At 52.7% G+C, this 27339-nt stretch overlaps 1 protein-coding gene and 1 long non-coding RNA gene across 39 annotated transcripts in view; both read left to right on the top strand.

The window, feature by feature from the left end:
* Nucleotides 1-13780, top strand: part of LOC127907141 (E3 ubiquitin-protein ligase KCMF1-like) — a 30012-nt gene extending 16232 nt beyond the window's left edge. Inside the window, exons 6-8 of the mRNA XM_052460867.1 lie at nt 12736-12824; nt 13087-13298; nt 13463-13780. Of these exons, the coding sequence (XP_052316827.1) occupies nt 12736-12824; nt 13087-13298; nt 13463-13757 (596 nt within the window). The 3' untranslated portion in view covers nt 13758-13780. The remainder of the gene's footprint in view (nt 1-12735; nt 12825-13086; nt 13299-13462) is intronic.
* Nucleotides 13781-13786: 6 nt separating this feature from the next.
* LOC127907142 (uncharacterized) lies at nt 13787-17762 on the top strand. Of its 38 annotated transcripts, XR_008063435.1 has the most exons (7): nt 13787-16143; nt 16223-16297; nt 16373-16408; nt 16556-16591; nt 16664-16969; nt 17010-17200; nt 17357-17762. It is a non-coding gene; the product is annotated as an uncharacterized LOC127907142 (long non-coding RNA). The 38 variants fall into 38 exon arrangements; XR_008063425.1 differs by having other exon boundaries at nt 13787-16261; nt 16556-16627; nt 16739-16969; XR_008063417.1 differs by lacking the exon at nt 16373-16408 and adding an exon at nt 16481-16519 and having other exon boundaries at nt 13787-16297; nt 16556-16627; nt 16739-16969.
* The last annotated feature ends 9577 nt before the right edge of the window (nt 17763-27339 follow it).

Raw genomic sequence — 27339 nt, 5'->3', positions numbered from 1 at the left:
TGGAGGGCGGCAGGGTAGCCTAGTGGTTAGAGTGTAGAGGCGGCAGGGTAGCCTAGTGGTTAGAGTGTAGAGGAGGCAGCGTAGCCTAGTGGTTAGAGTGGAGGGGCGGCAGCGTAGCCTAGTGGTTAGAGTGGAGGGCGGCAGCATAGCCTAGTGGTTAGAGTGTAGAGGAGGCAGCGTAGCCTAGTGGTTAGAGTGGAGGGCGGCAGCGTAGCCTAGTGGTTAGAGTGGAGGGCGGCAGGGTAGCCTAGTGGTTAGAGTGGAGGGCGGCAGCGTAGCCTAGTGGTTAGAGTGGAGGGCGGCAGCGTAGCCTAGTGGTTAGAGTGGAGGGAGGCAGCGTAGCCTAGTGGTTAGAGTGGAGGGAGGCAGGGTAGCCTAGTGGTTAGAGTGGAGGGGCGGCAGCGTAGCCTAGTGGTTAGAGTGTAGAGGAGGCAGCGTAGCCTAGTGGTTAGAGTGGAGGGGCGGCAGCGTAGCCTAGTGGTTAGAGTGGAGGGCGGCAGGGTAGCCTAGTGGTTAGAGTGTAGAGGAGGCAGCGTAGCCTAGTGGTTAGAGTGTAGAGGAGGCAGGGTAGCCTAGTGGTTAGAGTGGAGGGGCGGCAGCGTAGCCTAGTGGTTAGAGTGGAGGGGCGGCAGGGTAGCCTAGTGGTTAGAGTGTAGAGGAGGCAGCGTAGCCTAGTGGTTAGAGTGTAGAGGAGGCAGGGTAGCCTAGTGGTTAGAGTGGAGGGGCGGCAGCGTAGCCTAGTGGTTAGAGTGGAGGGGCGGCAGGGTAGCCTAGTGGTTAGAGTGGAGGGCGGCAGCGTAGCCTAGTGGTTAGAGTGGAGGGCGGCAGCGTAGCCTAGTGGTTAGAGTGGAGGGGAGGCAGGGTAGCCTAGTGGTTAGAGTGTAGAGGTGGCAGGGTAGCTTAGTGGTTAGAGTGGAGGGAGGCAGCGTAGCCTAGTGGTTAGAGTGGAGGGCGGCAGGGTAGCCTAGTGGTTAGAGTGTAGAGGAGGCAGCGTAGCCTAGTGGTTAGAGTGGAGGGGCGGCAGGGTAGCCTAGTGGTTAGAGTGTAGAGGCGGCAGGGTAGCCTAGTGGTTAGAGTGTAGAGGAGGCAGCGTAGCCTAGTGGTTAGAGTGGAGGGCGGCAGCGTAGCCTAGTGGTTAGAGTGGAGGGCGGCAGCGTAGCCTAGTGGTTAGAGTGTAGAGGAGGCAGCGTAGCCTAGTGGTTAGAGTGGAGGGGCGGCAGCGTAGCCTAGTGGTTAGAGTGGAGGGCGGCAGCGTAGCCTAGTGGTTAGAGTGGAGGGAGGCAGCGTAGCCTAGTGGTTAGAGTGGAGGGGCGGCAGCGTAGCCTAGTGGTTAGAGTGGAGGGCGGCAGGGTAGCCTAGTGGTTAGAGTGGAGGGGAGGCAGGGTAGCCTAGTGGTTAGAGTGGAGGGCGGCAGCGTAGCCTAGTGGTTAGAGTGGAGGGCGGCAGCGTAGCCTAGTGGTTAGAGTGGAGGGGCGGCAGCGTAGCCTAGTGGTTAGAGTGGAGTGGAGGCAGCGTAGCCTAGTGGTTAGAGTGGAGGGGAGGCAGGGTAGCCTAGTGGTTAGAGTGGAGGGGCGGCAGGGTAGCCTAGTGGTTAGAGTGTAGAGGAGGCAGCGTAGCCTAGTGGTTAGAGTGGAGGGGAGGCAGGGTAGCCTAGTGGTTAGAGTGTAGAGGCGGCAGCGTAGCCTAGTGGTTAGAGTGTAGAGGAGGCAGGGTAGCCTAGTGGTTAGAGTGTAGAGGCGGCAGCGTAGCCTAGTGGTTAGAGTGGAGGGCGGCAGGGTAGCCTAGTGGTTAGAGTGGAGGGGAGGCAGCGTAGCCTAGTGGTTAGAGTGGAGGGCGGCAGCGTAGCCTAGTGGTTAGAGTGGAGGGAGGCAGCGTAGCCTAGTGGTTAGAGTGTAGAGGCGGCAGCGTAGCCTAGTGGTTAGAGTGGAGGGAGGCAGCGTAGCCTAGTGGTTAGAGTGTAGAGGCGGCAGCGTAGCCTAGTGGTTAGAGTGGAGGGCGGCAGCGTAGCCTAGTGGTTAGAGTGGAGGGCGGCAGCGTAGCCTAGTGGTTAGAGTGGAGGGAGGCAGGGTAGCCTAGTGGTTAGAGTGGAGGGACGGCAGCGTAGCCTAGTGGTTAGAGTGTAGAGGAGGCAGGGTAGCCTAGTGGTTAGAGTGGAGGGGCGGCAGCGTAGCCTAGTGGTTAGAGTGGAGGGCGGCAGGGTAGCCTAGTGGTTAGAGTGGAGGGCGGCAGCGTAGCCTAGTGGTTAGAGTGGAGGGCGGCAGCGTAGCCTAGTGGTTAGAGTGGAGGGGGCAGCGTAGCCTAGTGGTTAGAGTGGAGGGGAGGCAGGGTAGCCTAGTGGTTAGAGTGGAGGGGCGGCAGCGTAGCCTAGTGGTTAGAGTGTAGAGGAGGCAGCGTAGCCTAGTGGTTAGAGTGGAGGGCGGCAGCGTAGCCTAGTGGTTAGAGTGGAGGGCGGCAGGGTAGCCTAGTGGTTAGAGTGTAGAGGAGGCAGCGTAGCCTAGTGGTTAGAGTGTAGAGGAGGCAGGGTAGCCTAGTGGTTAGAGTGGAGGGCGGCAGCGTAGCCTAGTGGTTAGAGTGGAGGGCGGCAGGGTAGCCTAGTGGTTAGAGTGTAGAGGAGGCAGCGTAGCCTAGTGGTTAGAGTGTAGAGGAGGCAGGGTAGCCTAGTGGTTAGAGTGGAGGGGCGGCAGCGTAGCCTAGTGGTTAGAGTGGAGGGCGGCAGGGTAGCCTAGTGGTTAGAGTGGAGGGGGCGGCAGCGTAGCCTAGTGGTTAGAGTGGAGGGGCGGCAGCGTAGCCTAGTGGTTAGAGTGGAGGGGAGGCAGGGTAGCCTAGTGGTTAGAGTGGAGGAGGCAGGGGTAGCCTAGTGGTTAGAGTGGAGGGCGGCAGGGTAGCCTAGTGGTTAGAGTGTAGAGGAGGCAGCGTAGCCTAGTGGTTAGAGTGGAGGGGCGGCAGGGTAGCCTAGTGGTTAGAGTGTAGGGGAGGCAGGTAGCCTAGTGGTTAGAGTGGAGGAGGCAGCGTAGCCTAGTGGTTAGAGTGGAGGGAGGCAGGGTAGCCTAGTGGTTAGAGTGGAGGGGAGGCAGCGTAGCCTAGTGGTTAGAGTGGAGGGGCGGCAGGGTAGCCTAGTGGTTAGAGTGGAGGGGAGGCAGGGTAGCCTAGTGGTTAGAGTGTAGAGGTGGCAGCGTAGCCTAGTGGTTAGAGTGTAGAGGAGGCAGCGTAGCCTAGTGGTTAGAGTGGAGGGGAGGCAGCGTAGCCTAGTGGTTAGAGTGGAGGGGCGGCAGGGTAGCCTAGTGGTTAGAGTGTAGAGGTGGCAGCGTAGCCTAGTGGTTAGAGTGGAGGGCGGCAGGGTAGCCTAGTGGTTAGAGTGGAGGGCGGCAGGGTAGCCTAGTGGTTAGAGTGTAGAGGAGGCAGCGTAGCCTAGTGGTTAGAGTGTAGAGGAGGCAGGGTAGCCTAGTGGTTAGAGTGGAGGGCGGCAGCGTAGCCTAGTGGTTAGAGTGGAGGGGCGGCAGGGTAGCCTAGTGGTTAGAGTGGAGGGGCGGCAGCGTAGCCTAGTGGTTAGAGTGGAGGGGCGGCAGCGTAGCCTAGTGGTTAGAGTGGAGGGGAGGCAGGGTAGCCTAGTGGTTAGAGTGTAGAGGTGGCAGGGTAGCTTAGTGGTTAGAGTGGAGGGGAGGCAGCGTAGCCTAGTGGTTAGAGTGGAGGGGCGGCAGGGTAGCCTAGTGGTTAGAGTGTAGAGGAGGCAGCGTAGCCTAGTGGTTAGAGTGGAGGGGCGGCAGGGTAGCCTAGTGGTTAGAGTGTAGAGGCGGCAGGGTAGCCTAGTGGTTAGAGTGTAGAGGAGGCAGCGTAGCCTAGTGGTTAGAGTGGAGGGCGGCAGCGTAGCCTAGTGGTTAGAGTGGAGGGGCGGCAGCGTAGCCTAGTGGTTAGAGTGTAGAGGAGGCAGCGTAGCCTAGTGGTTAGAGTGGAGGGCGGCAGCGTAGCCTAGTGGTTAGAGTGGAGGGCGGCAGCGTAGCCTAGTGGTTAGAGTGGAGGAGGCAGCGTAGCCTAGTGGTTAGAGTGGAGGGCGGCAGCGTAGCCTAGTGGTTAGAGTGGAGGGCGGCAGGGTAGCCTAGTGGTTAGAGTGGAGGGGAGGCAGGGTAGCCTAGTGGTTAGAGTGGAGGGCGGCAGCGTAGCCTAGTGGTTAGAGTGGAGGGCGGCAGCGTAGCCTAGTGGTTAGAGTGGAGGGCGGCAGCGTAGCCTAGTGGTTAGAGTGGAGTGGAGGCAGCGTAGCCTAGTGGTTAGAGTGGAGGAGGCAGGGTAGCCTAGTGGTTAGAGTGGAGGGCGGCAGGGTAGCCTAGTGGTTAGAGTGTAGAGGAGGCAGCGTAGCCTAGTGGTTAGAGTGGAGGGGAGGCAGGGTAGCCTAGTGGTTAGAGTGGAGGGGCGGCAGCGTAGCCTAGTGGTTAGAGTGTAGAGGAGGCAGGGTAGCCTAGTGGTTAGAGTGTAGAGGCGGCAGCGTAGCCTAGTGGTTAGAGTGGAGGGGCGGCAGGGTAGCCTAGTGGTTAGAGTGTAGAGGCGGCAGCGTAGCCTAGTGGTTAGAGTGTAGAGGCGGCAGCGTAGCCTAGTGGTTAGAGTGGAGGGGTGGCAGCGTAGCCTAGTGGTTAGAGTGTAGAGGCGGCAGCGTAGCCTAGTGGTTAGAGTGGAGGGGAGGCAGCGTAGCCTAGTGGTTAGAGTGTAGAGGCGGCAGCGTAGCCTAGTGGTTAGAGTGGAGGGCGGCAGCGTAGCCTAGTGGTTAGAGTGGAGGGCGGCAGCGTAGCCTAGTGGTTAGAGTGGAGGAGGCAGGGTAGCCTAGTGGTTAGAGTGGAGGGACGGCAGCGTAGCCTAGTGGTTAGAGTGTAGAGGAGGCAGGGTAGCCTAGTGGTTAGAGTGGAGGGGCGGCAGCGTAGCCTAGTGGTTAGAGTGGAGGGCGGCAGGGTAGCCTAGTGGTTAGAGTGGAGGGCGGCAGCGTAGCCTAGTGGTTAGAGTGGAGGGCGGCAGCGTAGCCTAGTGGTTAGAGTGGAGGGGAGGCAGCGTAGCCTAGTGGTTAGAGTGGAGGGGAGGCAGGGTAGCCTAGTGGTTAGAGTGGAGGGGCGGCAGCGTAGCCTAGTGGTTAGAGTGTAGAGGAGGCAGCGTAGCCTAGTGGTTAGAGTGGAGGGCGGCAGCGTAGCCTAGTGGTTAGAGTGGAGGGGCGGCAGGGTAGCCTAGTGGTTAGAGTGTAGAGGAGGCAGCGTAGCCTAGTGGTTAGAGTGTAGAGGAGGCAGGGTAGCCTAGTGGTTAGAGTGGAGGGCGGCAGCGTAGCCTAGTGGTTAGAGTGGAGGGCGGCAGGGTAGCCTAGTGGTTAGAGTGTAGAGGAGGCAGCGTAGCCTAGTGGTTAGAGTGTAGAGGAGGCAGGGTAGCCTAGTGGTTAGAGTGGAGGGCGGCAGCGTAGCCTAGTGGTTAGAGTGGAGGGCGGCAGGGTAGCCTAGTGGTTAGAGTGGAGGGGCGGCAGCGTAGCCTAGTGGTTAGAGTGGAGGGCGGCAGCGTAGCCTAGTGGTTAGAGTGGAGGGGAGGCAGGGTAGCCTAGTGGTTAGAGTGGAGGAGGCAGGGTAGCCTAGTGGTTAGAGTGGAGGGCGGCAGGGTAGCCTAGTGGTTAGAGTGTAGAGGAGGCAGCGTAGCCTAGTGGTTAGAGTGGAGGGGCGGCAGGGTAGCCTAGTGGTTAGAGTGTAGGGGAGGCAGGTAGCCTAGTGGTTAGAGTGGAGGGAGGCAGCGTAGCCTAGTGGTTAGAGTGGAGGGAGGCAGGGTAGCCTAGTGGTTAGAGTGGAGGAGGCAGCGTAGCCTAGTGGTTAGAGTGGAGGGGCGGCAGGGTAGCCTAGTGGTTAGAGTGGAGGGGAGGCAGGGTAGCCTAGTGGTTAGAGTGTAGAGGTGGCAGCGTAGCCTAGTGGTTAGAGTGTAGAGGAGGCAGCGTAGCCTAGTGGTTAGAGTGGAGGGGAGGCAGCGTAGCCTAGTGGTTAGAGTGGAGGGGCGGCAGGGTAGCCTAGTGGTTAGAGTGTAGAGGTGGCAGCGTAGCCTAGTGGTTAGAGTGGAGGGCGGCAGGGTAGCCTAGTGGTTAGAGTGGAGGGCGGCAGGGTAGCCTAGTGGTTAGAGTGGAGGGGCGGCAGGGTAGCATAGTGGTTAGAGTGGAGGGTCGGTCAGGGTAGACTAGTGGTTAGAGTGGAGAGGCGGCAGGGTAGCCTAGTGGTTAGAGTGGAGGGCGGCAGGGTAGCATAGTGGTTAGAGTGGAGGGTCGGTCAGGGTAGACTAGTGGTTAGAGTGGAGGGGTGGAGGGGTGGCAGGGTAGCCTAGTGGTTAGAGTGGAGGGGAGGCAGCGTAGCCTAGTGGTTAGAGTGGAGGGGAGGCAGGGTAGCCTAGTGGTTAGAGTGGAGGGCGGCAGCGTAGCCTAGTGGTTAGAGTGGAGGGCGGCAGCGTAGCCTAGTGGTTAGAGTGGAGGGGCGGCAGGGTAGCCTAGTGGTTAGAGTGGAGGAGGCAGCGTAGCCTAGTGGTTAGAGTGGAGGGGCGGCAGCGCAGCCTAGTGGTTAGAGTGGAGGGAGGCAGCGTAGCTTAGTGGTTAGAGTGGAGGGGCGGCAGCGTAGCCTAGTGGTTAGAGTGGAGGGCGGCAGGTAGCATAGTGGTTAGAGTGGAGGGGGCAGCGTAGCCTAGTGGTTAGAGTGGAGGGCGGCAGGTAGCATAGTGGTTAGAGTGGAGGGCGGCAGGGTAGCCTAGTGGTTAGAGTGGAGAGGCGGCAGCGTAGCCTAGTGGTTAGAGTGTAGGGAGGCAGCGTAGCCTAGTGGTTAGAGTGGAGGGCGGCAGCGCAGCCTAGTGGTTAGAGTGGAGGGGAGGCAGCGTAGCTTAGTGGTTAGAGTGGAGGGGCGGCAGCGTAGCCTAGTGGTTAGAGTGTAGGGAGGCAGCGTAGCCTAGTGGTTAGAGTGGAGGGCGGCAGCGCAGCCTAGTGGTTAGAGTGGAGGGGAGGCAGCGTAGCCTAGTGGTTAGAGTGGAGGGGCGGCAGGGTAGCCTAGTGGTTAGAGTGGAGGGAGGCAGCGTAGCTTAGTGGTTAGAGTGGAGGGGCGGCAGGGTAGCCTAGTGGTTAGAGTGGAGGGCGGCAGCGTAGCCTAGTGGTTAGAGTGGAGGGCGGCAGGGTAGCCTAGTGGTTAGAGTGGAGGGAGGCAGGGTAGCCTAGTGGTTAGAGTGGAGGGAGGCAGCGTAGCCTAGTGGTTAGAGTGGAGGGGAGGCAGGGTAGCCTAGTGGCTAGAGTGGAGGAGGCAAGGTAGCCTAGTGGTTAGAGTGGAGGGAGGCAGCGTAGCTTAGTGGTTAGAGTGGAGGGCGGCAGCGTAGCCTAGTGGTTAGAGTGGAGGGCGGCAGGGTAGCCTAGTGGTTAGAGTGGAGGAGGCAGCGTAGCCTAGTGGTTAGAGTGTAGGGGCGGCAGCGTAGCCTAGTGGTTAGAGTGGAGGGGAGGCAGGGTAGCCTAGTGGTTAGAGTGGAGGGGAGGCAGGGTAGCCTAGTGGTTAGAGTGGAGGGGAGGCAGCGTAGCCTAGTGGTTAGAGTGGAGGGCGGCAGCGTAGCCTAGTGGTTAGAGTGGAGGGGTGGCAGTGTAGCCTAGTGGTTAGAGTGGAGGGGCGGCAGCGTAGCCTAGTGGTTAGAGTGGAGGGCGGCAGGGTAGCCTAGTGGTTAGAGTGTAGAGGAGGCAGCGTAGCCTAGTGGTTAGAGTGGAGGAGGCAGGGTAGCCTAGTGGTTAGAGTGGAGGGCGGCAGGGTAGCCTAGTGGTTAGAGTGGTGGGGAGGCAGCGTAGCCTAGTGGTTAGAGTGGAGGGACGGCAGGGTAGCCTAGTGGTTAGAGTGTAGAGGTGGCAGCGTAGCCTAGTGGTTAGAGTGGAGGGCGGCAGGGTAGCCTAGTGGTTAGAGTGGAGGGACGGCAGCGTAGCCTAGTGGCTAGAGTGGAGGGCGGCAGGGTAGCCTAGTGGTTAGAGTGGAGGGCGGCAGCGTAGCCTAGTGGTTAGAGTGGAGGAGGCAGCGTAGCCTAGTGGTTAGAGTGGAGGGGAGGCAGGGTAGCCTAGTGGTTAGAGTGGAGGGCGGCAGCGTAGCCTAGTGGTTAGAGTGGAGGAGGCAGGGTAGCCTAGTGGTTAGAGTGGAGGGGCGGCAGCGTAGCCTAGTACATACCCCTTAGTACATACCCCCCACCCCCCAGCCAAGGCCCTTTAGACCAGTCTAGACAGGAACCCCCAAGGCCCTAATTAATAGACCAGTCTAGACAGTAACCCCCCATAGACCAGTCTAGACAGTACCCCCCACACCCAAGGCCCTAATTAATAGACCAGTCTAGAGAGTAACCCCCCCAAGGCCCTAATTAATAGACCAGTCTAGACAGTAACCCCCCCATAGACCAGTCTAGACAGTAACCCCCAAGGCCCTAATTAATAGACCAGTCTAGACAGTACCCCCCTGCCCAATAGACCAGTTGAGACAGTAACACCCCCACCCCTGCCCAATAGACCAGTCTAGACAGTAACACCCCCAAGGCCCTGATAGACCAGTCTAGACAGTAACACCACCCACCCAAGGCCCTGATAGACCAGTCTAGACAGTAACACCCCCACCCAAGGCCCTGATAGACCAGTCTAGACAGTAACACCCCCCACCCAAGGCCCTGATAGACCAGTCTAGACAGTAACACCCCCCGCCCAATAGACCAGTTGAGACAGTAACACCCCCCATAGACCAGTCTAGACAGTAACACCCCCACCCAAGGCCCTGATAGACCAGTCTAGACAGTAACACCCCCACCCAAGGCCCTGATAGACCAGTCTAGACAGTAACACCCCCTCCCCCATAGACCAGTCTAGGCAGTAACACCCCCCCACCCAAGGCCCTGATAGACCAGTCTAGACAGTAACACCCCCCCATAGACCAGTCTAGACAGTAACACCCCCCCCCACCCAAGGCCCTGATAGACCAGTCTAGACAGTAACACCCCCACCCAAGGCCCTGATAGACCAGTCTAGACAGTAACACCCCCCACCCAAGTCCCTGATAGACCAGTCTAGACAGTAACACCCCCCCCCCACCCAAGGCCCTGATAGACCAGTCTAGACAGTAACACCCCATAGACCAGTCTAGGCAGTAACACCCCCCCATAGACCAGTCTAGACAGTAACACCCCCACCCAAGGCCCTGATAGACCAGTCTAGACAGTAACACCCCCACCCAAGGCCCTGATAGACCAGTCTAGACAGTAACACCCCCCACCCAAGGCCCTGATAGACCAGTCTAGACAGTAACACGCCCCACCCAAGGCCCTGATAGACCAGTCTAGACAGTAACACCCCCCACCCAAGGCCCTGATAGACCAGTCTAGACAGTAACACCACCCACCCAAGGCCCTGATAGACCAGTCTCGACAGTAACACCCCCCCACCCAAGGCCCTGATAGACCAGTCTAGACAGTAACACCCCCCACCCAAGGCCCTGATAGACCAGTCTAGACAGTAACACCCCCCACCCAAGGCCCTGATAGACCAGTCTAGACAGTAACACCCCCTCCCCACCCAAGGCCCTGATAGACCAGTCTAGACAGTAACACCCCCCCCCACCCAAGGCCCTGATAGACCAGTCTAGACAGTAACATCCCCCATAGACCAGTCTAGGCAGTAACACCCCCCCATAGACCAGTCTAGGCAGTAACACCCCCAAGGCCCTGATAGACCAGTCTAGACAGTAACACCCCCCACACCACCCAAGGCCCTGATAGACCAGTCTAGACAGTAACACCCCCCACCCCCATAAACCAGTCTAGGCAGTAACACCCCCCCATAGACCAGTCTAGGCAGTGACACCCCCCACCCAAGGCCCTGATAGACCAGCCTAGATAGTAACACCCCCACCCAAGGCCCTGATAGACCAGTCTAGACAGTAACACCCCCATTGACCAGTCTAGGCAGCAACACCCCCCCATAGACCAGTCTAGACAGTAACACCCCCATAGACCAGTCTAGACAGTAACACCCCCCCATAGACCAGTCTAGACAGTAACACCCCCCACCCCCATAGACCAGTCTAGGCAGTGACACCCCCATAGACCAGTCTAGACAGTAACACCCCCCACCCAAGGCCCTGATAGACCAGTCTAGACAGTAACACCCCCCCCCCCATAGACCAGTCTAGACAGTAACACCCCCCATAGACCAGTCTAGACAGTAACACCCCCATAGACCAGTCTGGACAGTAACACCCCCATAGACCAGTCTGGACAGTAACACCCCCCATAGACCAGTCTAGACAGTAACACCCCCCACCCAAGGCCCTGATAGACCAGTCTAGACAGTAACACCACCCACCCAAGGCCCTGATAGACCAGTCTAGACAGTAACACCCCCACCCAAGGCCCTGATAGACCAGTCTAGACAGTAACACCCCCCACCCAAGGCCCTGATAGACCAGTCTAGACAGTAACACCCCCCACCCAAGGCCCTGATAGACCAGTCTAGACAGCAACACCCCCACCCAAGGCCCTGATAGACCAGTCTAGACAGTAACACCCCCCACCCAAGGCCCTGATAGACCAGTATAGACAGTAACACCCCCATAAACCAGTCTAGGCAGTAACACCCCCTCACCCAAGGCCCTGATAGGCCAGTCTAGACAGTAACACCCCCTCCCCACCCAAGGCCCTGATAGACCAGTCTAGACAGTAACACCCCCCCACCCAGGGCCCTGATAGACCAGTCTAGACAGTAACACCCCCTCCCCACCCAAGGCCCTGATGGAACAGTCTAGACAGTAACACCCCCCCACCCAAGGCCCTGATAGACCAGTCTAGACAGTAACCCCCCATAGACCAGTCTAGGCAGTAACATCCCCCCATAGACCAGTCTAGGCAGTAACACCCCCCACCCAAGGCCCTGATAGACCAGTCTAGACAGTAACACCCCCCCCCACCACCCAAGGCCCTGATAGACCAGTCTAGACAGTAACACCCCCCATAGACCAGTCTAGGCAGCAACACCCCCCATAGACCAGTCTAGGCAGTAACAACACCCCCATAGACCAGTCTAGGCAGTAACACCCCCCACCCAAGGCCCTGATAGACCAGCCTAGACAGTAACACCCCCACCCAAGGCCCTGATAGACCAGTCTAGACAGTAACACCCCCATAGACCAGTCTAGGCAGCAACACCCCCCATAGACCAGTCTAGGCAGTAACAACACCCCCCATAGACCAGTCTAGGCAGTAACAACACCCCCCATAGACCAGTCTAGGCAGCAACACCCCCCCATATAGACCAGTCTAGGCAGTAACAACACCCCCCATAGACCAGTCTAGGCAGTAACAACACCCCCCATAGACCAGTCTAGGCAGTAACAACACCCCCTCCCCATAGACCAGTCTAGACAGTAACACCCCCTCCCATAGACCAGTCTAGGCAGTAACACCCCCATAGACCAGTCTAGGCAGTAACACCCCCCCATAGACCAGTCTAGGCAGTAACACCCCCCATAGACCAGTCTAGGCAGTAACACCCCCCCATAGACCAGTCTAGGCAGTAACACCCCCATAGACCAGCCTAGGCAGTAACACCCCCCCCCATAGACCAGTCTAGGCAGTAACACCCCCCATAGACCAGTCTAGACAGTAACACCCCCCACCCAAGGCCCTGATAGACCAGCCTAGACAGTAACACCCCCACCCAAGGCCCTGATAGACCAGTCTAGACAGTAACACCCCCCATAGACCAGTCTAGGCAGCAACACCCCCCCATAGACCAGTCTAGGCAGTAACAACACCCCCCATAGACCAGTCTAGGCAGTAACACCCCCACCCAAGGCCCTGATAGACCAGCCTAGACAGTAACACCCCCACCCAAGGCCCTGATAGACCAGTCTAGACAGTAACACCCCCCCCATAGACCAGTCTAGGCAGCAACACCCCCCCATAGACCAGTCTAGGCAGTAACAACACCCCCCATAGACCAGTCTAGGCAGTAACAACACCCCCCCATAGACCAGTCTAGGCAGCAACACCCCCCCCCATAGACCAGTCTAGGCAGTAACAACACCCCCATAGACCAGTCTAGGCAGTAACAACACCCCCATAGACCAGTCTAGGCAGTAACAACACCCCTCCCCATAGACCAGTCTAGACAGTAACACCCCCCCATAGACCAGTCTAGGCAGTAACACCCCCATAGACCAGTCTAGGCAGTAACACCCCCCATAGACCAGTCTAGGCAGTAACACCCCCCCCCATAGACCAGTCTAGGCAGTAACACCCCCCATAGACCAGTCTAGGCAGTAACACCCCCCCATAGACCAGTCTAGGCAGTAACACCCCCATAGACCAGTCTAGACAGTAACACCCCCCATAGACCAGTCTAGACAGTAACACCCCCATGGACCAGTCTAGACAGTAACACCCCCCATAGACCAGTCTAGACAGTAACACCCCCCCATAGACCAGTCTAGACAGTAACACCCCCCATAGACCAGTCTAGACAGTAACACCCCCCATAGACCAGTCTAGACAGTAACACCCCCCCATAGACCAGTCTATCAGTAAAGACAGTGTTTGTGTCGGTGTTGCCATTAACCTAATCCTGTTTTTAATCCAGATATTAATCCGTTTGGTTCAGTGCCTACCACTGCTGTGTTTAAATGGCCCAGATAGACTGCCACATGGACAGACAGAAATTACATCTTTATTTAACCCCTTCTTCCTCCCCACGCCTCGCAGAGCTGCTGTCCCAGTTGTCGGGGGTGCGTAGATCGGCGGGCAGCCAGCTGAGTTCAGGTCATTCAGCCTCCCAGCTACAGCAGCTCCAGGTAGGTAGTCCATAGGAGAGTCAGCAACCAGAGGGTCGACAGTTCGAGTCCCGGAGCCCTCCGGTTGTTGTTATCAGTAGCCTAGAATCTGATGCAATTCTTCTGCCATTTATGCCCTTAAGTGAAGCACTTTAACTCTTCATTGTCTTCTACAACATTTTGTTCATCACTTCCTCCTTCCCCTCTCTTCCAACTTCCTGTCTTCATCTTCTCCTCCTCCTCCCATTTCGGTCTTCTTCGTCCTCATCACTTCGCCCTGTAGATGCAGCTCCAGGTGGATTGGCAGCAGACCCAGGCTACCAGGCAGCAGTTGGAGACGGCCCGGGGCACCTCGCAACGCGGCAGCCGCACCTCCAACCACGCAGGGAATCACAATACCAACCCTGGCTCCAACTTCTTCAACAACCTTAGTCCCAACCCGGAGCAGCAGGAGCCCAACACACAGAGCAGCACATCCCAGTTCCTTCTCAACAGGTTGGCAACTGTCTGCTACTCTTCATTTATACTAGTTATTCTCTTGAGCGAGAGGCTTGTCTGCCCGTTAGATGTGGGTGATGGATTGTTTTTGTAATAGAGCTCCATTTGTCCCTCCCCCTCCCTCCCTCCCTCCCTCCCTCCCTCCCTCCCTCCCCCTCCAGACTGACTGAGCCGAGGTTGTCAGAGACGGAACACCAGCTATGTGAGGGCCAGTGGGCGGACCGCTCTCTCTTCGTCACGGAGCTCCTCCTCTCCACCCTGCTGGCCAATCCCGACCACAGCGAAGACGACGACGACGATCTCCGTGACTACCACGATGCCGTGACGCGAGGCTCGGATGCCTTCGCCGCCTTCGAAGATATGGGCTGCGTTGGGGTCATGACCCTAGACTTGGCTCTGCAGAACCTCAACCTCCGAGAACTGAAGAACGAGCAGCATCCCCCGGCGTTGCCGTAGCGACCACTACAAAGTTTTTTTTTGGGGGGTTGTCATCTCATCTGTCACCCCCCCCCCACCACATTCTATTACAATGTGTACATGACAGGACACAGAATGTGAACGTGAGAGAGCGAGTGTTGTGAGCAAGAGGAAATTGAAGAATTTAGAATACATCTATATAAATGTATATGAATGAAAGCGGATAATCAACACCACATGAAGTCGTGTTTGACTGCTTGGCCCCCAGCAGGTGAACGTAGGTCAGATAGATGGGTAGGTAAAGCAGCTTGATCATTTATTATCTTAGAGTCGTCCACAGACACACAAGGGGACAGACAGACAGTGGGAAGATCTCTATTGCATACTCCTTGTCCCTTAAAACCCAGTGGGATGTTAGCTCTTCTGAAAGGTGACCTTATGGGCTTTCTGTTTCAATGACAATCTACTTGTGGGTTTTGAGGAGACGTCTTCCCAGATTCTCTCCTCCGACGCCTCCTGGATATTTATGAAAACCTACTCCAACAAACGTTCATATTGTTCACCACTGTGTTCCCTCTTCTCAACTGCGGTCACTGTTCCATATTAAACTGCTATCACAGCATCGGGGAGTCGGGTATCATCGCAGAGATGTTTTAACTCCTGTAGGATAGCATGTGTGTGTTCGGTCTATGGCTAACCTGCTCTGTCAATTATAGGGGGTGTTTTTCATTTTCATTTTTTTGTTCTACACAAATTATTCACTCCTCAGAGACTGTTGATTGGATGGTTTAGTTCCTCAGAGACTGTTGATTGGATGGTTTAGTTCCTCAGAGACTGTTGATTGGATGGTTTAGTTCCTCAGAGACTGTTGATTGGATGGTTTAGTTCCTACCACACTTACTCCTCAAAGACTGTTGATTGGATGGTTTAGTTCCTCAGAGACTGTTGATTGGATGGTTTAGTTCCTCAGAGACTGTTGATTGGATGGTTTAGTTCCTCAGAGACTGTTGATTGGATGGTTTAGTTCCTCAGAGACTGTTGATTGGATGGTTTAGTTCCTCAGAGACTGTTGATTGGATGGTTTAGTTCCTCAGAGACTGTTGATTGGATGGTTTAGTTCCTCAGAGACTGTTGATTGGATGGTTTAGTTCCTCAGAGACTGTTGATTGGATGGTTTAGTTCCTCAGAGACTGTTGATTGGATGGTTTAGTTCCTACCACACTTACTCCTCAGAGACTGTTGATTGGATGGTTTAGTTCCTCAGAGACTGTTGATTGGATGGTTTAGTTCCTCAGAGACTGTTGATTGGATGGTTTAGTTCCTCAGAGACTGTTGATTGGATGGTTTAGTTCCTCAGAGACTGTTGATTGGATGGTTTAGTTCCTCAGAGACTGTTGATTGGATGGTTTAGTTCCTCAGAGACTGTTGATTGGATGGTTTAGTTCCTACCACACTTACTCCTCAGAGATTGTTGATTGGATGGTTCAGTTCCTCAGAGACTGTTGATTGGATGGTTTAGTTCCTCAGAGACTGTTGATTGGATGGTTTAGTTCCTCAGAGACTGTTGATTGGATGGTTTAGTTCCTACTTACGGTGCCATGTGACCTCCTGCTTTATGCCAACGGACCCGTGGCTCAGTTGTTTTGAGTTGCACATCCAGGGAGAAGCTTCATAAAGTATGTATAACACTACATAAAGGAGGTAATTAGACATGTTACACAGGAGGACCATAGAAGATCCACAAGAATGGTATAAAAAGGGAGTGTTTTTTATTATCTTCTAAAAGGCAGGTCTGAAAGTAGGGAGTGTTTTTAATCTTCTAAAAGGCAGGTCTGAAAGTAGGGAGTGTTTTCTTCTAAAAGGCAGGTCTGAATGTAGGGAGTGTTTTCTTCTAAAAGGCAGGTCTGAATGTAGGGAGTGTTTTTTTCTTCTAAAAGGCAGGTCTGAAAGTAGGGAGTGTTTTCTTCTAAAAGGCAGGTCTGAAAGTAGGGAGTGTTGTCTTCTTCTAAAAGGCAGGTCTGAAAGTAGGGAGTGTTGTCTTCTAAAAGGCAGGTCTGAAAGTAGGGAGTGTTTTTAATCTTCTAAAAGGCAGGTCTGAATGTAGGGAGTGTTTTTTTCTTCTAAAAGGCAGGTCTGAAAGTAGGGAGTGTTTTTTTCTTCTAAAAGGCAGGTCTGAAAGTAGGGAGTGTTTTTTATTATCTTCTAAAAGGCAGGTCTGAAAGTAGGGAGTGTTTTTTATTATCTTCTAAAAGGCAGGTCTGAAAGTAGGGAGTGTTTTTTATTATCTTCTAAAAGGCAGGTCTGAAAGTAGGGAGTGTTTTTTATTATCTTCTAAAAGGCAGGTCTGAAAGTAGGGAGTGTTTTTTATTATCTTCTAAAAGGCAGGTCTGAATGTAGGGCGTGTTTTTAATCTTCTAAAAGGCAGGTCTGAAAGTAGGGAGTGTTTTTTTCTTCTAAAAGGCAGGTCTGAAAGAAGGGAGTGTTTTTTTTCTTCTAAAAGGCAGGTCTGAAAGTAGGGAGTGTTTTTTTCTTCTAAAAGGCGGGTCTGAATGTAGGGAGTGTTTTCTTCTAAAAGGCAGGTCTGAAAGAAGGGAGTGTTTTTTTCTTCTAAAAGGCAGGTCTGAATGTAGGGAGTGTTTTCTTCTAAAAGGCAGGTCTGAAAGTAGGGAGTGTTTTCTTCTAAAAGGCAGGTCTGAAAGTAGGGAGTGTTTTCTTCTAAAAGGCGGGTCTGAAAGTAGGGAGTGTTTTCTTCTAAAAGGCAGGTCTGAAAGTAGGGAGTGTTTTTTTCTTCTAAAAGGCGGGTCTGAATGTAGGGAGTGTTTTCTTCTAAAAGGCAGGTCTGAAAGTAGGGAGTGTTTTCTTCTAAAAGGCAGGTCTGAAAGTAGGGAGTGTTTTCTTCTAAAAGGCGGGTCTGAATGTAGGGAGTGTTTTCTTCTAAAAGGCAGGTCTGAAAGAAGGGAGTGTTTTTTTCTTCTAAAAGGCAGGTCTGAATGTAGGGAGTGTTTTCTTCTAAAAGGCAGGTCTGAAAGTAGGGAGTGTTTTCTTCTAAAAGGCAGGTATGAAAGTAGGGAGTGTTTTTAATCTTCTAAAAGGCAGGTCTGAAAGTAGGGAGTGTTGTCTTCTAAAAGGCAGGTCTGAAAGTAGGGAGTGTTTTTAATCTTCTAAAAGGCAGGTCTGAAAGTAGGGAGTGTTTTTAATCTTCTAAAAGGCAGGTCTGAATGTAGGGAGTGTTGTCTTCTTCTAAAAGGCAGGTCTGAAAGTAGGGAGTGTTTTTAATCTTCTAAAGGGCAGGTCTGAAAGTAGGGAGTGTTTTTAATCTTCTAAAAGGCAGGTCTGAAAGGAGGGAGTGTTTTCTTCTAAAAGGCAGGTCTGAAAGTAGGGAGTGTTTTCTTCTTCTAAAAGGCAGGTCTGAAAGTAGGGAGTGTTTTTAATCTTCTAAAAGGCAGGTCTGAAAGTAGGGAGTGTTTTCTTCTAAAAGGCAGGTCTGAAAGTAGGGAGTGTTTTTTTTCTTCTAAAAGGCAGGTCTGAATGTAGGGAGTGTTTTTAATCTTCTAAAAGGCAGGTATGAAAGTAGGGAGTGTTTTTAATCTTCTAAAAGGCAGGTCTGAAAGTAGGGAGTGTTTTCTTCTAAAAGGCAGGTCTGAAAGTAGGTGTTTGCTATAGAATCACTTTTACCTTTTACATCACATGGTTGATTTATATGGACAGACACGGGGGAGGGGGCTGATCCTAGATCAGCACTTTATGACACCCGACACTGTCCTGCCAGTTTACATAGTCGTCGCCCCCCGACTGACAGTATTCCTCAATTGCAGAGATGCTAATCCGACAGAGTGACTGGAGAGAGTCCTCTCTGTATCTCTGTCTCTGTCTCTCTCTCTCAGACGACCCTTTGTAATGCCTCCAATGCTACCTTTAACAAATGCAATGTATGATTACATGTTTTAGGTGTTTTGGAAAATGCTATAAAATGTTTTTTTTAAAAACAGGGTAAAGTGTTCAACTTGGGGAGGACAATAAAATTAGTTTTGAATGTAAAATGAACTACACCATCGTTGTCTAGAGAGATTCCTAAATGCGACATCCCAGTCACTATTCTGTAGAAAGAGTTGCCCAGCAGGTAACCATCTATTTTTCGGCAGGTAGCATAGCGGTTAAGGGCATTTGGCCAGTAACCGAAAAGGCTGCAGGTTCGAATCCCTGAGCTGACTAGGTGAGAGAAGAAAAAAAAAAATCTGTCTGTGCTCTTGAGCAAGGCTCTTAACCCTAATTGCTCCTGTAAGTCTCTCTGGATAAGAGCGTCTGCTGAACGACCACACGAGAAAGAATGATAGCAGAACGAGGCCTGGATTGAAGCTAACCATAAAGTAGGTATTGGTTTACAATCTTGTTTTTTTTTTACCTTTATTTAACCAGGCAAGTCAGTTAAGAGCAAATTCTTCTTTTCAATGACAGCCTGGGAACAGTGGGTTAACTGCCTTGTTCAGGGGCAGAACGACAGATTTGTACCTTGTCAGCTCAGGGATTTGAACTTGCAACCTTCCGGTTACTTGTCCAATGCTCTAACCACTAGGCTACGCTGCCTCCCCATGAGGGGAGTGTGGTGGTGTCTAGCTGTAAAGAGCAGTCTGAATGTATGAGGCGGGGGGGACTGCAGCATGGTCAATTATTTATTTTTGTTTAACCAGGCGAGTCGGTAAAGAACATATTCTCATTTACAATGATGGCCTGGGGACAAGACTAATGGCCACTTGGCGAGAGTGAGAAATAATGAGATTGCCTCTTCTCTTCAGTCTCCATGCGCTCCAAGTGGCACCCTATTCTCTATAATAGTGTCCTATCTTTTGACCAGAGTGCTATGGGCCCTGTTCAAAAGTAGGGCACTCTAAAGACAAGCCGGGGTTCCATTTGGAATGTTTCCATTGTGATGCTACCTCTGCTTGCTCTGCAGTGGGTGTGACTGCGCCAGCGTTCCATGCTGTTACCAAGGGGACATTAATGGGGGAGGGACTTAGTTAATATGAGGGTTAAACTCAGCACTGATATGTTAAACACATCCAGTGGGTGTCCATCCTAGGGCTCCCATTGCAACAACACTAACTAACCTCTTCTCTTTTTCACATCAGTATTAGAGCAAAGTAATTGACATTTTACTCTCGGGTCACACAAGCCCAAAGTAGAACCTAAAGGAAATGAGTTGTTTCTATAAACACGTCATTATTTTACAGTATTCTGGTTGTATTAATGAAGCACCAAACAGGGAGCAGAGCGTACCCTTTATAGATACCCAGAGGGGCAGAGCGTACCCTTTATATGTACCCAGAGGGGCAGAGCGCACCCTTTATATGTACCCAGAGGAGCACCCTTTATAGATACCCAGAGGGGCAGAGCATACCCTTTATATGTACCCAGAGGGGCAGAGCGTACCCTTTAAATGTACCCAGAGGGGCAGAGCATACCCTTTATATGCACCCAGAGGAGCAGAGCATACCCTTTAAATGTACCCAGAGGGGCAGAGCGTACCCTTTAAATGTACCCAGAGGGGCAGAGCATACCCTTTATAGATACCCAGAGGAGCAGAGCGTACCCTTTATATCTACCCAGAGGGGCAGAGCGTACCCTTTATAGATACCCAGAGGAGCAGAGCGTACCCTTTATATGTACCCAGAGGGGCAGAGCATACCCTTTATAGATACCCAGAGGGGCAGAGCATACCCTTTATAGATACCCAGAGGGGCAGAGCGTACCCTTTATAGATACCCAGAGGGGCAGAGCGTACCCTTTATATGTACCCAGAGGAGCAGAGCGTACCCTTTATATGTACCCAGAGGGGCAGAGCGTACCCTTTATATGTACCCAGAGGGGCAGAGCGTACCCTTTATATGTACCCAGAGGGGCAGAGCATACCCTTTATATGTACCCAGAGGAGCAGAGCGTACCCTTTATATGTACCCAGAGGAGCAGAGCGTACCCTTTATATGTACCCAGAGGGGCAGAGCATACCCTTTATATGTACCCAGAGGAGCAGAGTGTACCCTTTATATGTACCCAGAGGGGCAGAGCGTACCCTTTATATGTACCCAGAGGGGCAGAGCATACCCTTTATATGTACCCAGAGGGGCAGAGCGTACCCTTTATATGTACCCAGAGGGGCAGAGCGTACCCTTTATATGTACCCAGAGGGGCAGAGCGTACCCTTTATATGTACCCAGAGGGGCAGAGCATACCCTTTATATGTACCCAGAGGGGCAGAGCGTACCCTTTATATGTACCCAGAGGAGCAGAGCATACCCTTTATATGTACCCAGAGGGGCAGAGCATACCCTTTATATGTACCCAGAGGGGCAGAGCGTACCCTTTATATGTACCCAGAGGGGCAGAGCGTACCCTTTATATGTACCCAGAGGGGCAGAGCGTACCCTTTATATGTACCCAGAGGGGCAGAGCGTACCCTTTATATGTACCCAGAGGGGCAGAGCGTACCCTTTATATGTACCCAGAGGGGCAGAGCGTACCCTTTATATGTACCCAGAGGGGCAGAGCGTACCCTTTAAAGGTACCCAGAGGGGCAGAGCATACCCTTTATATGTACCCAGGGAGGCAGAGCGTACCCTTTATAGATACCCAGAGGGGCAGAGTGTACCCTTTATAGATACCCAGAGGGGCAGAGCGTACCCTTTATAGATACCCAGAGGGGCAGAGCGTACCCTTTATATGTACCCAGAGGGGCAGAGCGTACCCTTTATATGTACCCAGAGGAGCAGAGCATACCCTTTATATGTACCCAGAGGGGCAGAGCGTACCCTTTAAAGGTGCCCAGAGGAGCAGAGCATACCCTTTAAATGTACCCAGAGGGGCAGAGCGTACCCTTTATAGATACCCAGAGGGGCAGAGCGTACCCTTTAAAGGTGCCCAGAGGAGCAGAGCGTACCCTTTATATGTACCCAGAGGGGCAGAGCGTACCCTTTATATGTACCCAGAGGGGCAGAGCGTACCCTTTATATGTACCCAGAGGGGCAGAGCGTACCCTTTATATGTACCCAGAGGGGCAGAGCGTACCCTTTAAAGGTGCACAGAGGAGCAGAGCATACCCTTTATATGTACCCAGAGGGGCAGAGCATACCCTTTATATGTACCCAGAGGAGCAGAGCATACCCTTTATATGTACCCAGAGGGGCAGAGCGTACCCTTTAAAGGTGCCCAGAGGAGCAGATCATACCCTTTAAATGTACCCAGAGGGGCAGAGCGTACCCTTTATAGATACCCAGAGGGGCAGAGCGTACCCAGAGGAGCAGCGCGTACCCTTTATATGTACCCAGAGGGGCAGAGCGTACCCTTTATATGTACCCAGAGGAGCAGAGCGTACCCTTTATATGTACCCAGAGGAGCAGAGCGTACCCTTTATATGTACCCAGAGGGGCAGAGCATACCCTTTATATGTACCCAGAGGAGCAGAGCGTACCCTTTATATGTACCCAGAGGGGCAGAGCGTACCCTTTATATGTACCCAGAGGGGCAGAGCATACCCTTTATATGTACCCAGAGGAGCAGAGCGTACCCTTTATATGTACCCAGAGGGGCAGAGCGTACCCTTTATATGTACCCAGAGGGGCAGAGCGTACCCTTTATATGTACCCAGAGGGGCAGAGCATACCCTTTAAATGTACCCAGAGGGGCAGAGCGTACCCTTTATATGTACCCAGAGGAGCAGAGCATACCCTTTATATGTACCCAGAGGGGCAGAGCATACCCTTTATATGTACCCAGAGGGGCAGAGCGTACCCTTTATATGTACCCAGAGGGGCAGAGCGTACCCTTTATAGATACCCAGAGGAGCAGAGCATACCCTTTATATGTACCCAGAGGGGCAGAGCATACCCTTTATATGTACCCAGAGGGGCAGAGCATACCCTTTATAGATACCCAGAGGGGCAGAGCATACCCTTTATAGATACCCAGAGGGGCAGAGCGTACCCTTTATAGATACCCAGAGGGGCAGAGCGTACCCTTTATATGTACCCAGAGGGGCAGAGCGTACCCTTTATATGTACCCAGAGGGGCAGAGCGTACCCTTTATATGTACCCAGAGGAGCAGAGCATACCCTTTATAGATACCCAGAGGGTCAGAGCGTACCCTTTATATGTACCCAGAGGGGCAGAGCGTACCCTTTATATGTACCCTGAGGGGCAGAGCGTACCCTTTAAAGATACCCAGAGGGGCAGAGCATACCATTTAAATGTACCCAGAGGAGCAGAGCATACCCTTTATATGTACCCAGAGGAGCAGAGCATACCCTTTATATGTACCCAGAGGGGCAGAGCGTACCCTTTATATGTACCCAGAGGAGCAGAGCGTACCCTTTATATGTACCCAGAGGAGCAGAGCGTACCCTTTAAATATACCCAGAGGGGCAGAGCGTACCCTTTAAATGTACCCAGAGGGGCAGAGCATACCCTTTATATGTACCCAGAGGAGCAGAGCGTACCCTTTATAGATGCCCAGAGGGGCAGAGCATACCCTTTATATGTACCCAGAGGGGCAGAGCGTACCCTTTATATGTACCCAGAGGAGCAGAGCGTACCCTTTATATGTACCCAGAGGAGCAGAGCGTACCCTTTAAATGTACCCAGAGGGGCAGAGCGTACCCTTTAAATGTACCCAGAGGGGCAGAGCATACCCTTTATATGTACCCAGAGGAGCAGAGCGTACCCTTTATATGTACCCAGAGGGGCAGAGCGTACCCTTTATATGTACCCAGAGGGGCAGAGCGTACCCTTTATATGTACCCAGAGGGGCACCCTTTATAGATACCCAGAGGGGCAGAGCATACCCTTTATATGTACCCAGAGGGGCAGAGCGTACCCTTTATATGTACCCAGAGGGGCAGAGCATACCCTTTATAGATACCCAGAGGGGCAGAGCATACCCTTTATATGTACCCAGAGGGGCAGAGCGTACCCTTTATATGTACCCAGAGGGGCAGAGCATACCCTTTATATGTACCCAGAGGAGCAGAGCGTACCCTTTATATGTACCCAGAGGAGCAGAGCGTACCCTTTATATGTACCCAGAGGAGCAGAGCGTACCCTTTATATGTACCCAGAGGAGCACCCTTTATATGTACCCAGAGGAGCACCCTTTATATGTACCCAGAGGAGCACCCTTTATATGTACCCAGGGAGGCAGAGCGTACCCTTTATATGTACCCAGAGGAGCAGAGTGTACCCTTTATATGTACCCAGAGGAGCAGAGCGTACCCTTTATATGTACCCAGAGGGGCAGAGCATACCCTTTATATGTACCCAGAGGAGCAGAGCATACCCTTTATATGTACCCAGAGGGGCAGAGCGTACCCTTTATATGTACCCAGAGGGGCAGAGCGTACCCTTTATATGTACCCAGAGGAGCAGAGCATACCCTTTATATGTACCCAGAGGGGCAGAGCGTACCCTTTATATGTACCCAGAGGGGCAGAGCGTACCCTTTATATGTACCCAGAGGGGCAGAGCGTACCCTTTATATGTACCCAGAGGGGCAGAGCGTACCCTTTATAGGTACCCAGAGGGGCAGAGCATACCCTTTATATGTACCCAGAGGAGCAGAGCATACCCTTTATATGTACCCAGAGGGGCAGAGCGTACCCTTTATATGTACCCAGAGGGGCAGAGCGTACCCTTTATAGGTACCCAGAGGGGCAGAGCGTACCCTTTATATGTACCCAGAGGGGCAGAGCATACCCTTTATATGTACCCAGAGGGGCAGAGCATACCCTTTATATGTACCCAGAGGAGCAGAGCGTACCCTTTAAATGTACCCAGAGGAACAGAGCGTACCCTTTATAGATACCCAGAGGGGCAGAGCATACCCTTTATATGTACCCAGAGGGGCAGAGCGTACCCTTTATAGGTACCCAGAGGGGCAGAGCGTACCCTTTAAAGGTGCCCAGAGGGGCAGAGCGTACCCTTTATATGTACCCAGAGGAGCAGAGCATACCCTTTATATGTACCCAGAGGGGCAGAGCGTACCCTTTATATGTACCCAGAGGGGCAGAGCATACCCTTTATATGTACCCAGAGGGGCAGAGCGTACCCTTTAAATGTACCCAGAGGAGCAGAGCGTACCCTTTAAATGTACCCAGAGGAACAGAGCGTACCCTTTATAGATACCCAGAGGGGCAGAGCATACCCTTTAAATGTACCCAGAGGAGCAGAGCATACCCTTTATATGTACCCAGAGGGGCAGAGCATACCCTTTATATGTACCCAGAGGGGCAGAGCGTACCCTTTATAGACACCCAGAGGGGCAGAGCATACCCTTTAAATGTACCCAGAGGGGCAGAGCATACCCTTTATATGTACCCAGAGGGGCAGAGCGTACCCTTTAAATGTACCCAGAGGGGCAGAGCATACCCTTTATATGTACCCAGAGGGGCAGAGCGTACCCTTTATAGGTACCCAGAGGGGCAGAGCGTACCCTTTAAAGGTGCCCAGAGGGGCAGAGCGTACCCTTTATATGTACCCAGAGGGGCAGAGCGTACCCTTTATATGTACCCAGAGGGGCAGAGCGTACCCTTTATATGTACCCAGAGGGGCAGAGCATACCCTTTATATGTACCCAGAGGGGCAGAGCGTACCCTTTAAATGTACCCAGAGGAGCAGAGCGTACCCTTTAAATGTACCCAGAGGAACAGAGCGTACCCTTTATAGATACCCAGAGGGGCAGAGCATACCCTTTAAATGTACCCAGAGGAGCAGAGCATACCCTTTATATGTACCCAGAGGGGCAGAGCATACCCTTTATATGTACCCAGAGGGGCAGAGCATACCCTTTATAGGTACCCAGAGGGGCAGAGCATACCCTTTATATGTACCCAGAGGGGCAGAGCATACCCTTTATATGTACCCAGAGGGGCAGAGCGTACCCTTTATATGTACCCAGAGGGGCAGAGCATACCCTTTATATGTACCCAGAGGGGCAGAGCGTACCCTTTATAGGTACCCAGAGGGGCAGAGCGTACCCTTTAAATGTACCCAGAGGAACAGAGCGTACCCTTTATAGATACCCAGAGGGGCAGAGCATACCCTTTAAATGTACCCAGAGGAGCAGAGCATACCCTTTATATGTACCCAGAGGGGCAGAGCATACCCTTTATATGTACCCAGAGGGGCAGAGCGTACCCTTTATAGACACCCAGAGGGGCAGAGCATACCCTTTAAATGTACCCAGAGGGGCAGAGCATACCCTTTATATGTACCCAGAGGGGCAGAGCGTACCCTTTAAATGTACCCAGAGGGGCAGAGCATACCCTTTATATGTACCCAGAGGGGCAGAGCGTACCCTTTATATGTACCCAGAGGGGCAGAGCATACCCTTTAAAGGTACCCAGAGGGGCAGAGCGTACCCTTTAAATGTACCCAGAGGGGCAGAGCGTACCCTTTATATGTACCCAGAGGGGCAGAGCGTACCCTTTATATGTACCCAGAGGGGCAGAGCATACCCTTTATATGTACCCAGAGGGGCAGAGCGTACCCTTTAAATGTACCCAGAGGAGCAGAGCGTACCCTTTAAATGTACCCAGAGGAACAGAGCGTACCCTTTATAGATACCCAGAGGGGCAGAGCATACCCTTTAAATGTACCCAGAGGAGCAGAGCATACCCTTTATATGTACCCAGAGGGGCAGAGCATACCCTTTATATGTACCCAGAGGGGCAGAGCGTACCCTTTATAGATACCCAGAGGGGCAGAGCATACCCTTTATATGTACCCAGAGGGGCAGAGCATACCCTTTATATGTACCCAGAGGGGCAGAGCGTACCCTTTAAATGTACCCAGAGGGGCAGAGCATACCCTTTATATGTACCCAGAGGGGCAGAGCGTACCCTTTATACGTACCCAGAGGGGCAGAGCGTACCCTTTAAAGGTACCCAGAGGGGCAGAGCGTACCCTTTATATGTACCCAGAGGGGCAGAGCGTACCCTTTATATGTACCCAGAGGAGCAGAGCATACCCTTTATATGTACCCAGAGGAGCAGAGCGTACCCTTTATATGTACCCAGAGGAGCAGAGCGTACCCTTTATATGTACCCAGAGGGGCAGAGCGTACCCTTTATATGTACCCAGAGGGGCAGAGCGTACCCTTTAAAGGTACCCAGAGGGGCAGAGCGTACCCTTTATAGATACCCAGAGGGGCAGAGCGTACCCTTTATATGTACCCAGAGGGGCAGAGCATACCCTTTATATGTACCCAGAGGGGCAGAGCGTACCCTTTATATGTACCCAGAGGAGCAGAGCGTACCCTTTATATGTACCCAGAGGAGCAGAGCATACCCTTTAAATGTACCCAGAGGAGCAGAGCGTACCCTTTATAGAAAAGCATAATGCGTCATCATAAAACACAACAAAATAAAAATGTCATAAAGAGACGATTCGTCTTCAATTAAACCTATTTAATCTATTTACCTAATAACCTATTTATTTAACAAGGCAAGTCTTCGGCCTACTTCGGCCAAACCCGAAAGACGCTGGCCCAATTGTGCGCCGTCCTCCGGGACTGGTTATGACTGCAGTGACGCCTCTTGCAGACTGTTGCGCAACGCGGGAGCACAATTTTAAAAGGGAGACTCGGTGACAACGAACAGCGATGAAACTACAGATGTCGTAGAAGATCAAGTCAAGTGTAGACCTTACCTCGGTTAGTGCAGTTATAGGCGTGCCATACAGATGGCGTGTGATCGCCGCGTGACAACAAACGTAGTCGTTTCACGGTTTATATCCATATCGCTGAGCGTACCTTTAATAATGGCTAAAAACACACAAAAAAACATTGAATACTATGCCACACCCTCTTAGCTCAGACCACACCCACAACACACAATAACCACACCCACAACACACAATAACCACACCCACAACACACTGTTTGGTATGCTTTGTAATTTTAATTCCCGTAATTTCATTTGTTTTTAAATGCAGACACATTTTTTTTCCCCACAAAAACATTTAAACTTAAAACTTTACGGTACAATTATTATGCAAGTCAGAAGAGCTTTAGTCTTCGCTGAAGCTCAGGCTTGGAGGAGGGACTGATTATCAAACGGGTTAAATAGTGAAGCAGTATAAAGACGACATCGAGCAGTAGACAGCTAGCAATATCTAGTGGACAAAGCTCTGTCTGCACCCTCAGTAGAGACAGCTAGCGCCACCTAGTGGACGAAGTGAGGACTGGAACCGTTTCATCCTCGGGAGCAGCAGCAGTGCTAGCCTGGAAATCCATCCTGAATTCAGCTCCCATTATTACTGTAGTGAAACCATTCTAAAACGTAGCGTGATTCAGTCTGGCTTTCTGGGCTAAAAGCAACAGCGCCACCCTGTGGGGAGACAATACCGTTACACCCATCCACCCTGAGAAGAACAGTGTCTCTACAGAGAGAGAGAGAGAGAGACAGCGATGCAGTCACAACATGCAGCTTGATCTAATATTAACGTTCAGAAAATAAACCCTTTTGTCACATTCTGTTCCGTTCCCGCAGAACACCTGAGAGGGGGTTGGCTGTCTGCTATCACACGTCGGCATGGTAACAACACAGGAGGCTGCTGATAGGAGGACGGCTCATAATAA

Source organism: Oncorhynchus keta, chromosome 14 (genome assembly GCF_023373465.1).
Source record: "Oncorhynchus keta strain PuntledgeMale-10-30-2019 chromosome 14, Oket_V2, whole genome shotgun sequence".
In the NCBI taxonomy this organism is placed as follows: Eukaryota; Metazoa; Chordata; class Actinopteri; order Salmoniformes; family Salmonidae; genus Oncorhynchus; species Oncorhynchus keta.
Note: the sequence above shows the minus strand (reverse complement) of the source record. Positions and strands in the feature narration are given on the sequence as shown.